Here is an 11,651-nt window from a genome sequence, read left to right as displayed (position 1 = left end):
CACTTAACCATTGTTGCTTAGTCCATCAATCCTCGTGGGATCGACCCTCATTCACTTGAGGTACTACTTGGTACGACCCGGTGCACTTGTCAGTTAGTTTGTGGTTGTAAATTCCGCACCACTATCCCTTTTTTATGAACAACAAAACCTAAGAAATTTCTAGCCGACACCCCAAAAGCACATTTCAAAGGATTCATTTTTAGTCATTTCTTCCTCATAGTAAGGAATGCCTTTCTTAAATGGTCAATATGTTGACCCACAGAAATCGATTTGACCATCAGGTCATCGATATATACCTCCATAAATTTCCCAATAAATTCATGAAAAAAGACATTCATTGCTCGTTGATATATTGCTCCGGCATTCTTTAAACCAAAAGGCATAACCACCCATTCATATGTACCTAATGCCTCAGGACAACGGAAGGCAGTTTTAGCCATGTCATCTTCCGCAATGAAAATTTGGTTATATCCAGAATAACCGTCCATGAAACTAAAAACTTCATTTTCCGCTGCAAAATCGATTAACATATCCGCAATCGGCATAAAATATTCATCATTTTGGGTAGCATTATTCAAATCCCGAAAATCGATACATACTCTTAACTTCCCATTTTTCTTCATCACCAGGACAATATTCGATACCCACTCCACATAACGTGCAGGTCGAATAAATTTTGCCTTGATCAAGCGTTCTATTTCTTCCTTAATTTTCACATTAATTTCAAGAGCAAAACGTCTTGGAGTTTGTTTCACAGGTCGAGCATTAGGTTTCAATGCTAATCGATGTTCTACTAATGAACGATCGAGACCAAGCATCTCATGATAATCCCATGCAAAACAATATTTAAACTCATGTAACAAATTGAAGAGTTCAGTTCGAAAAGGATCAACAAGATCTTTACAAATGTATGTAATTTGAACATCATCAAGAGTTCCCAAATTAATTTCTTCTAAGGGATCCTGATATTCGAACCCTTTATAATGATCATCCTCTTTATTTGAATATTTTTCAAATCCTAGAGGTTTCAAATCATAGATACAATCAAAAGTGAAATCAATGGAGTCATCAGAAATAGAAGAGACTTGGTCTTTGATTAAATCATCACTACTTTTATTTTCTACACAATGAGCCTCTGCTATTAAATCGGCAGTCCGGCTTGCATCATTAACTTTTTTACAAGAAATAGGGAAATCATAACTAAATTCGACTGGAGGTGTCAAATCAAACATATTACAATAGATAATATTACTACTCCTATCCGATTCAACTTTATCAGAAGAATCATCTTTATTTTCTAAAAACTGAAAATTATTTAAATAATTATGCAATGTTACCAGGTAGTTGAAAACTTCCTCCACCTGGTTCATAGTGCAGTCTTCAAGGTCTTCACAAAAGACAGTACCAACCAGTCGGCTCGAAGCCCAAATCTGGATAACGCAACTTCACCGAAAGGCCTTCTGAAGTCAAATAGCACCCTTCACAATTGTAAGGATTTAGAGATCGATCAACATTTAAAGGCTTTAATTTATGGTTATATATCCTAAAATTGACATGCATTTGTTTGACATATAGACTCGAATCTGCTTTGACAATTTCAGGTTTGCCCTCCTTAGTCCACAGAAGCACACTCTGATGCACAGTAGAGAGTGCAGCACCTACGTTATGGATCCAATCTCTTCCCAACAATGCATTGTAACTGGCTTTTGATGGCACCACTACAAACACAGAATGCCTTTCTGATGACCCCACTTTTACAGTCAAAGTGACTAACCCTTTCGCTGGCGTAGAAGCCCTACTAAAATCGGTCACAACAATGTTTGTAGGGACCAAATCATTAGGATGCTTTCCTATTTTCCCTAACATCCTTTCCAGCAGAAGACTAATCGCTGCCCCACCATCGATAAGCACCTTGTTTATTTTAAACCCATTCAGAATGGCAATAATATGAAGAGGGCATAGATGAGACATTTGCCTTTCAGTAGGCCGGGAAAAATACCCTGGCTCACTTCAATGCGAATGAAGGAGAAAGCCCCCTCATCTTCTTGATCATAGTCCTCATCTGGATTACTTTAATATTCTCCAAGATATTCAGTTGGAATGATCGAGATCGTCCCTATCATGTCATCATCTCCTTCATCAAAATACTCCTCGTCGACATCCACATCCTTATGTTTGTCGACTCCAAAAGATTGAGCAACTGCTTTGCCTTTTTCCATCTTTACAGGTGATGGAATATCTTTAGGATAAGTCTCCCCGTCAGAAGGAAAGACAATTCGAGAATGCACAAAGGGCGTTACCCCCTTGCTTACTTCCTTACCTGTCTCTATATGAAGTTTCTTACTTTGGTTGAAACTCCTTCTTCTACATCTTCTTCTTGGGTAATCTCTGGCTCATCCTCGATAGAAGGCATATTGGTTTCGAGACGGTGCTCGATGCCCCCACTGAGGATTGCGTCGATACATATGATCACACCTTTGGAATTCTTGACAATTTCTGATCCACTGAAAACCTATAGCCAGAGATCGACTTAAAGGTGCAGTCACATCATGGTGAGGGATCTTTGAACTAGAACCCTCCACTCGTCGAATTGGCTGCCTCTGGCGTGCTTGTTCCTCCCTATGAGCCAATTCTTTCTTCATTCTTTCTTTCTCAAAGATTGCTGCTGCCTCAGCATCAAAGACAGTATTACACCGAGGATACAGAGATACGTCCCTGTCTTTGATTTTTTGCTGAACCAAAAAATCCAGCAAGCCACCTCCCGTCCTGGGATATACAGATCTCACCTGTGACTCAAAATCATCAAGATCCACGTCGAAATCATAAGACATGCCAACCATGTTCACCCCTAAGTAAGGTTCGACATAACTAGCATCGACTTCGAAGGGATCTACATCAACCTTCATCTCCTTCTTGCCATCATCGAATTTCAACCGCCTTTCCATGATTGCTTCTTGAATCAAATCCCTGAAATGGACACAACTGTTAGTCGAATGACTTGTTTCTTGATGAAATTTATAGTAAGGCTTTCCTTTTAAATCTTTTACGGAAAGTAATGTTCTACCCTCGGACAAAACCAATTGTTTATCCTTAAGCAACACATCGAAAATCTGATAAGATTTCGAGATATCAAAACTATACTTCTTTCTACTTTTAAGTTTTGAATCATTTGACTTTTCATTACTAGGAAGTTTTTTCAGTAAGGAGCAAACATACGGAGGACCTTTCTTAAGTTCAGCTAAATCGACTTCTGTTTTAAAATCGACTTCCTCCTCTGAGGATTCCATGGTTACATAGACAACCTTTTCTTTTCGAGTAAATGGTTTACTCTTTGACCTTTGGTCACTTCTATATTTTTCTTTCTCCTTTTTCATGAGCTCGATCTGTCAAACATTTTCAGCCAAATAAGCCAAATCAGTAATATGCATATTAAGCAATTTTCTGCGCATATAGAATCCTAACCCCATAGTTGCTATTTTCACTATCTCACTTTCAGGTAATGTCACGTAGCATCTACTTTTAGCGTTTTTGAAACGTATTAAATAATCATTGATGGTTTCACCATCTTCACGTTTTAAGGCCACTAGATTAGTAACTGCTACGTTCATTCCCCCCTCCCCCGATAAAACTGAGCGTGAAAAGCAGTTTCCAATTGATTCCATGTTGTGATCGAATTTGGTCTGAGATTCGAAAACCAAGTAAATGCATTCTTCGTCAATGACGAAGGAAAAAATTTCATTTTCAAATTTTCATCATTAGCTAGATTCCCAATCTCGACCAAATAATGAGCAACATTTTCAGTAGTTGATTCTCCCACTTCACCAGCAAATTTTGTGGTTATTTTCGGATTTTTCAGCCCTCTTGGCACTTCAGCCATTTGAACTACTTGAGGAAAAGCGGACACAAAATATGGTTGATTCATAAAACCAACATTCAGCCCAACCCGATTTAATACCTCTTCTACAATTCTAGTGACTTGATAGCGATCACCACGCAATCCGGCTAAAAAGTCATTAGCATTTTGACCTCGGGGAACCACGTGAGGATTTTCTCGATTTGGGAAAAATATTTTCCATCCCTTCGTTATTTCCCCTGGCATTATGCCTCTCACCTTCATCATAATCGACAATTCGAGCAATCCTCTTTACTTGTCTAGCAAGACGCTCGAATCTCGATTCATGATCAGCCATCATGGGATTCAGAATTGTAGTCATTTGCTGAGTCAATAAATTGACCAAGTCATGGTGACTTTCCTCCACTTGTTGTCAATATACTGCCATCGAATTCACAGCATTCGAAGTGGAGCCCACATTATAATCACGAGAATACTCTGAGTGTTGTTGTGGGTTTTGAACATTATTCACTCCGTTTACATTTTCAAAACGGATAGGTGGCACAAAACCATCCACCGGTGGGGTATAACCAGGAGGAAGACCATAAGGGGGCCAACCAACGGTTAATGGAGGTTGATATGGTGGCACAGGACCACGTGGACGAATATTTCGCCCAGCATTCCCAGTTTAAATAGTTGTAACGACTATACTTTCAGTTCCAATTGCGCCTTCCGATCGTGAAGATACGTCGGCTTGTTGCATGGATATTGGTATGCTATCATTGGTGGACGAACCATCATTCACATTTGATAATTCATCAGCCATGTAAATGATTTTCCCACTTCGTAATCGCATACACTAACAATTACTAGTGTTTATTTGACACACTTCGATTTAAAAACTGTCCCACTGGGCGTGCCAATTTGTTTTATCGATTTTTAGCAAATCGACGGTGATTCGATATCTAGTGGTCTGAGAGTGAAACCTACTCCTCTGTGCGAGTACCAGTTTTCTAAAAGTGCATCAAAGCGTCTTCGATTAGACAAGTGTTGAAAATAAAAATAAAGAAAGTTTGTAAATTGATAAACAAAACTTAGAAATTAGAGTTTTCGAAAACTAAATACATGGTAAATGAAAAGGTTTGCATCAAAATTAAAAGAAAACAATAAAAATGCCTTCGATTAGATCAAAGGACTTTAATATAAGCGATAAAATGCAGAAGGATAAATTAAACAAAGAAAGTAGAAAACACTTAATAGATAAAATCAATTGAAATGTTAAGTTTACAGAAAAATAAATTGAAAGAAAGAGGAAGGTGGAAGGAACCCTACAGAAAATGTAACTCGATTGCAAACTCATCCCTAGGATGTGAGTGTGCTTGAGTGTTTTTTCTGAGTAAAAGTTCCAACCCTTTTTCCCTAACACTTCCTAGTATTTATAGGCTATCTTACATAACGGACAATTAAGTTATAATTAAATAAAATTACAAATTTGAAATGCACTCCCTCTTGGTAACTGTTCCCGTCGCGTGATTGGAGATATTCCCCATGATTTTCTCGTGTGAAAGAAGCCACTAACCTTCCAACTTTCACAACTATTCGACCAGCTCTTCGAAGGCCTTACTCAATTTCTCGAATCGAGTCTCCTACTCGATTAGGCTTACTCGATCAACAAAACAATCGACATCCAAATCAGCGCCGATTACTTCCATTTTCACGCTCATGCGTATATCTTCTCGAGAAACAATACTTAACTCATTCCGATTCAATTCGTTCTTATCGAAAATATTTTTCGATCAACAACTACTATTATTTTGTGATTAATAATTTCATAAAAATATCATAATTACATAATTAGCATTTTTTTGGTCAAAAATTTTTCAATAACACTAACGTAGTAAACAAAGAGTATATTAATCGCTTGAATAATTATTAAGAGTAAACCTGTTAACAATAAATTGCTCTATATTTAAATTTTGTAGCCAAAATTTAGATAAATGCACAAAAATTACAAATTACAATATCGTCATATATATATATAACACTTGCACCACTTCCAATTAACAATGGGCAAATGCTCTCTGTTATCGTCATATATAAATGAAGTATATATGTTTATATAACTCAACAATCTACATGAAGGAAAAAACTATTGAAATTAGACTTCTAGAAAATGGCTACAATAAAAATTTAAGAAAGTGTAAAATGTTAGTGAAAGTTTCAGAATAAAATAAAATGCTGCAAGTAATATGTATAATAATTACATAATTATATAATTATATAATTAGCTCTCCTTTTGTGACTAATAACTTAAAAAAATGCCATAATTACATAATTAGAACTCCTTTTATCTTTGATTATGCAATGCCACTAGCACCACCAATAGGATAGTTAATATACCCTTTAAGTATCTATTGCATAGAACCTGGAGACCCAAAAAAACAAATTAAACAGTAAAGAAAGAAATAATAAAAAATAAAACAACATTTGATGTTTTTCTTCTGGCACATTGCAAATAAAAATCATAAATATCACTTTACAACCAAGGTCTAATCTCAAATTGAACGGCACAAATTCAACTTCCAAATTATAAGACGCACTTCAAAAGATACAATCTCAACCAAGGACAAAAATTATTACATATATATTTTCCTGCATCATTATTGTTAAAAAGGAAAAGTACTTTTTCAATAGCAAAAAAACAAGTAAAAACGACTCACTAGCTATCTGCTTCAGTCAATTCTAAAAACAACTAATATACTAATTGCTTTTCATTAATTTCATCTGAAAAACACCACAAAGTACACCATTTGTCAAACAATACTCACTTTATAATTCAAAGTGGATAAATTTCTTAGAGCAACAAAATACATACTCATCAAGAATACGTTTGTTTATAGACACAAAACACTAAGACAGAGACATAGAGACAAAATCGTATTTGATAGATAAGACATAAACAAAGACATTGTGTCTAGAGACACTAAATTAGTATATTTTATGTTCATTCTGATAAAAAACATACAGAGACATTAACAAGAGACACAACTTATTTTTTATTTTTTCTTTAATTATTCTTATTAATTTTTCATAATTATAATTTTTTATTATTATATTTTTTTTCCAAATTTTTTAAATAAAAAAATAAAAATAAATTAAAATTTTATAATTTATTTTAATTTATAACCAAACAAAATAAAAAAATATATACTAATTTTTTTGTCTATGTTCTTTATGTCTTGTTCTCAATATTTTGTATTATTTTATTTTCAAAACCAAAAGCAACCCAATAAATGAAAGAATGAAAACATACAGTCAACTACTAGATAGCACGTAGTAGCGCATAGAGGTATTTGTGAAGATTTTATGTTTTGTGAAATATGTTACTATTATTATTGTCACTGCTTATTTGAATATAAATATCGAATGTCTATTTAATAACTTAGTTGTTGTTCTATATCATTTAGTGTTTTAGGGACAAGTGAATGCAATCAAATACCACTTTCAAAATCTCTAAAAACTCTTTTTACAAAGAAAAAAAAGTAATTGGTAAACACAATAATGTTTTCAATTCACACTTAGAATGTCAAAGAACCATGTCTAAAAAAGCAGGAAAATAAAAAAAATGTTAATGTAATGTAATGCAATGCAGTATGATGTAATATGATCCTGCTCTACTCAGTCTAGGTTTCATGGCATTGTGCCACATATTATTGCAAAAGGAAGTAGTAAACATAAACAGTTTTGGAGAAAGGAAATACATTATTAGAAACACAACAAATAGAAAATTAAATCTTAACTCGTTCAATTATGAAAAGTTACTGGCACTTAAAAAAGTTTTTTCATATTTTTTTTTCGATTATTGAGTTACAACCTTGATCCAAGAAGAGAAGAAACATACAAAAACTGATCTTTAATTAATTAAAATTTTCTTTGACATTGTCATTAAGAATAAATAATCAATCAAAATCAATTAAGTCAAAGTCAAACACAAAGAATCCTACATCAACACCAAAACAAGGCATAGAAATTTACAAAAACACTCAAAAAAAGGAACAACTAAATGTTCACTCTTGAGACACCAACATAATTAGACTTTAATTTCACCTTCCAAAAATTTCATAGATTTTCAATGATAAATGCCAAATCAAATATTCATATCTCACCTTCCTGCAGAAATTAATACTCATAATAATTGAAGCTATTCACATCAAATGCAATATCTCCTCTTAACACCCTCTAATGACATCTTTCTTTGCTAACACCAAACAACCTCATATATATAAGCCATTGTTCCATACACTTCTGTCGAATAGTGTACCTAATTCTAGACTCCTGGTTCCAAGTTGAGAGTAATTAAACATCTCACTTTATATACCATATATAGTAGAAAATAACAATCCTAATTTACATCCCTTTAATTTCAACCATGTATACTACCTTTCTTTGATAAAATTAAAAATTATTATACCATGTTACCCTCATAGTTTCTGATACTCTTGCAATACTTCTCTACTTATTCAGGTGGCTAAAGTATCTTAATACTCCATGCTTTATTAGGTTCATCAACCTATTTCGTTCAAAGTTGAGATGCTAATTTTTGAGGTTTTTGTTTGTTGACCAGTGTACCAAGATTTGACTCGTGATGACAATGACAAACTCCTCTACTGATGTTATTGCTTCTTCAAAAATAAATTGGACAACATTATTTTCTACTCCTTATACTTCAGCTGTAACATTTTTTACAGCACTCAAGAACTCACATAAGAACACCTATTTTTCACATATGAATTTCACACAGAACCACCATATCTTCTTGCCATTGCTTTGATTAGTAGCAAGTCTTCTCTCAAACATTTTCCACATCCACGTTACGAAGGGTGAAACAATACGAAGGAGAGTTCCTTTTCACATCGAAGGAGCGTGCCTTTCCACCTTCTCCACATCCACGTCACGACAAGAGAGGGGATCCTTCATCGATGAACTTGCCACTCGATAAAGTTTTCAGTTAACTCACAGGTAGGATCACACTCAGATCTTGCTATCTCGACCATTCCGGCCATACTCAATTAGTGCTAATCTCAACATTCACCTCTCAATTTAATCACATCACAATTTAAAACCTTATCATTCTCAATCCTGTCATTAATCATACATCATCATCAATCCTGCACTTTCCCAACCACAATTTATTACTTCAAACATTTCTTTACTTCCAAGTTAATATCCCTTCATAGTTCAACCCCTTTTTCTATCATTACAACTAAGGTTTAGGGTCTTAGAGGATAGAAATAGAGGTTTAGAGGCTCAAAACATGTTTAAAACACAAAACTTCCAATTACTGAAAAATAGCGCCCCGCGTATGCGAACCATGTAATGCGTACGCAGAAGTGTGTTTCTCCCAACTCGCGTACGCGAGTCTCCTTGGCCCGAAAGGTTAGCTCATGTCGCGTGCATGCGCCCGCGTATGCGGCATATGAATTTTCTTCTTCTCGCGTACGCGACATACTCCTGCGTACGCAAGCACGTCTGGCCGAACCAAATGGTTGCGTCGCATGTACACTCGCATACACGAGTCCTACAAAATGGTAAAAAGTCTAAGTGCTGTAGAATTTCACTTTTACACACCAAATATTCGACGAGCATAACTTTCTCTACAAAAATTGGTTTTCCACAAACTTTATACTGTTTAAAAGGTCTTGAAATTATCTTTAATTTGAAATAAGTTTTATTCGAATCCAAATACCGAGGCTCAAGTTATGGATCGCCGAAATTCATTAAAAATCAAGTTTTACCCATAAGTTCCAAAACCTCTATTTTCCAAATTCTCATTTTCAAACCCAAGTTCCTCGACCCAATTCAACTAAAGTTCCATACAAAATCGTTTCATATCCTTGTCACCCCTTTCTCAACACATAAATATCTAATTCTATCAATTTTAAAACAATAACTTCATAATCAAACATCGTTTATACATAATTCAACAATATATCACTATCATCACTCATACAAGCATCATTCACATTTTTTACCCTTTTTCCGGCCTCTGGTCCATTTTCATGGCCTCTGACCCAACATTTATCAATTCAATATATATACATATTACTCATAAATGCACAATCATAATCCAATCTCAATATCATCTATGCCAACATCAATTCCATAAATACCATATCAATTTCCTCCATACTAATATCAATCTCGTCCATACATTCTCTACACATATCAGCACATTTAAATATACCATTCAAGTTTATTCCTAGGAGCATCTAACCTAGGAATTCACATTACACCGCACAGTACTTAAATGAAACATAAACCGTACCTTAGCCGATTCCTCGTAAAATCCAAAGACATCTTAAGGTCGTTTCTCAAGAGTCCACAGCCCCAAAGCCTCTCCAAACAGAATTTTTGGCCACCAAGGTCCAACAATCAAGCTCCCAACATCATCAATATACTCCGATTCAATATTATTCAATCTAATTCTACAACATAACACTATAATCAACATTCAAAGTTTCTAATTCACTAATCAACAAGAGGTTTGAGGTTCTTACCTTACCTGTGTCTCAAATAAACAAAAACTCGCTAATTTTTGCGAGCTAATTCGAACCTAAAACACCAAAATCATATAAATCCTCAATTCCAACACCCCCAAATTTAAAACAGAGAAGGAAAGATTTAGGTAATAAAAAGTAAATTCCTTACCAAATTGGTTAGTGGGCATTGTAGCAAATTTCAAGACAAACGCGTGGCTGCTGACGGCTCGTCAATCGGAGCTCCGGATCAAAAGATATGGAAGATTGAAGTTGGACAAGGGTTTGGAGCTCTCTCTCTCTTCTCCCCGTTTTGATTTTCAACGTGATTCCCTTACCAGGGAGGAAGAAGAGCTGAAGCTCTTTGTGTTTTATTGAATTGGGTTGGGCCATGAGTCCAATACGGGCTCGGTTCATTCGATTTGGCCTAATTTTGGACCAACTTCTTTAAAATTATTGTCAAAATTCTTATTTTAATTAGTTCTATCTCATTAAACTATAAAATTTTATTTTCTAATTTTATAAATGATAATTAATTTATTAATTAATTATTTACTAATTTTACATTTTCAATGAATAAGTGCAAGATAAGTTGATAAAATACGCCCATTTCAACCCAAAAATCATCATAAAATACATGTTTATCAAAATCCACTTTCTAATTTTTGTGGAAGTAACCTCCAACTCAAATTAAATTTGATCTTCATTCCTAAAATCTTGTTCACTCACCAAATCACTTAAAATTAACGATATGAATTGTATTGTTATCTGTATATAATATATATTAAAGTACAAAATACACATTAAAAAGTAAATTAAATAACACATATTTATATACAAATACATATTGGTTTATTTTTAGTGTGTACATACTATTTTTTATTTTTATAAATCTAACGCGGGCCAAACGTCGGTTCAAAATTTTCTCAAAAGAATTGCTTCGTCGATAGTATAGTTTCAAACCAACAAATGACCCGTGTCATAGTTTAAAAGATTGTCACAATACAAATTAATAAAAGTCGAGAGTTTTAAATCCTGAATCGTCTCTCAAAGGAATTGCAGTAAGGTGTGCGTATCATTAGTTATGAGAAAAGGGGTTTTGATGGCAAAAGGCAAGAAATTAAATGACAAAAATTGAAAAGCAAATAACGAATTCAAATGATAAAAAGGCATCTTGGCAAGGATTAAGAGTCAAGGGTTACTATTCAAGTCATTGACCACAAACATAACAATTAAGAAGAGTTGATCCCACTTTGTCATCCCCAAACATCGGGAGAAAGTCA

The 11,651-nt window shown here is 34.4% G+C and overlaps 1 protein-coding gene and 1 long non-coding RNA gene across 2 annotated transcripts; both read right to left on the bottom strand.

Moving 5' to 3' along the window:
* Window positions 1-203: 203 nt before the first annotated feature.
* On the bottom strand, window positions 204-1,971 carry LOC140179123 (uncharacterized). The gene is made up of 2 exons (XM_072217751.1): window positions 1,410-1,971; window positions 204-1,297 (listed from the first exon to the last, which is right to left on the bottom strand). The coding sequence occupies exons 1-2, from the start codon at window positions 1,969-1,971 to the stop codon at window positions 204-206; spliced, it is 1,656 nt and encodes a 551-aa protein (XP_072073852.1).
* A 6,111-nt stretch (window positions 1,972-8,082) lies between these two features.
* On the bottom strand, window positions 8,083-10,710 carry LOC112749600 (uncharacterized). The gene is made up of 4 exons (XR_003175128.2): window positions 10,541-10,710; window positions 10,390-10,445; window positions 10,158-10,317; window positions 8,083-9,410 (listed from the first exon to the last, which is right to left on the bottom strand). It is a non-coding gene; the product is annotated as an uncharacterized lncRNA (long non-coding RNA).
* Window positions 10,711-11,651: the final 941 nt, after the last annotated feature.

The sequence above is a fragment of the Arachis hypogaea genome, chromosome 15 (genome assembly GCF_003086295.3).
Source record: "Arachis hypogaea cultivar Tifrunner chromosome 15, arahy.Tifrunner.gnm2.J5K5, whole genome shotgun sequence".
Taxonomy (NCBI): domain Eukaryota; kingdom Viridiplantae; phylum Streptophyta; class Magnoliopsida; order Fabales; family Fabaceae; genus Arachis; species Arachis hypogaea.
Note: the sequence above shows the minus strand (reverse complement) of the source record. Positions and strands in the feature narration are given on the sequence as shown.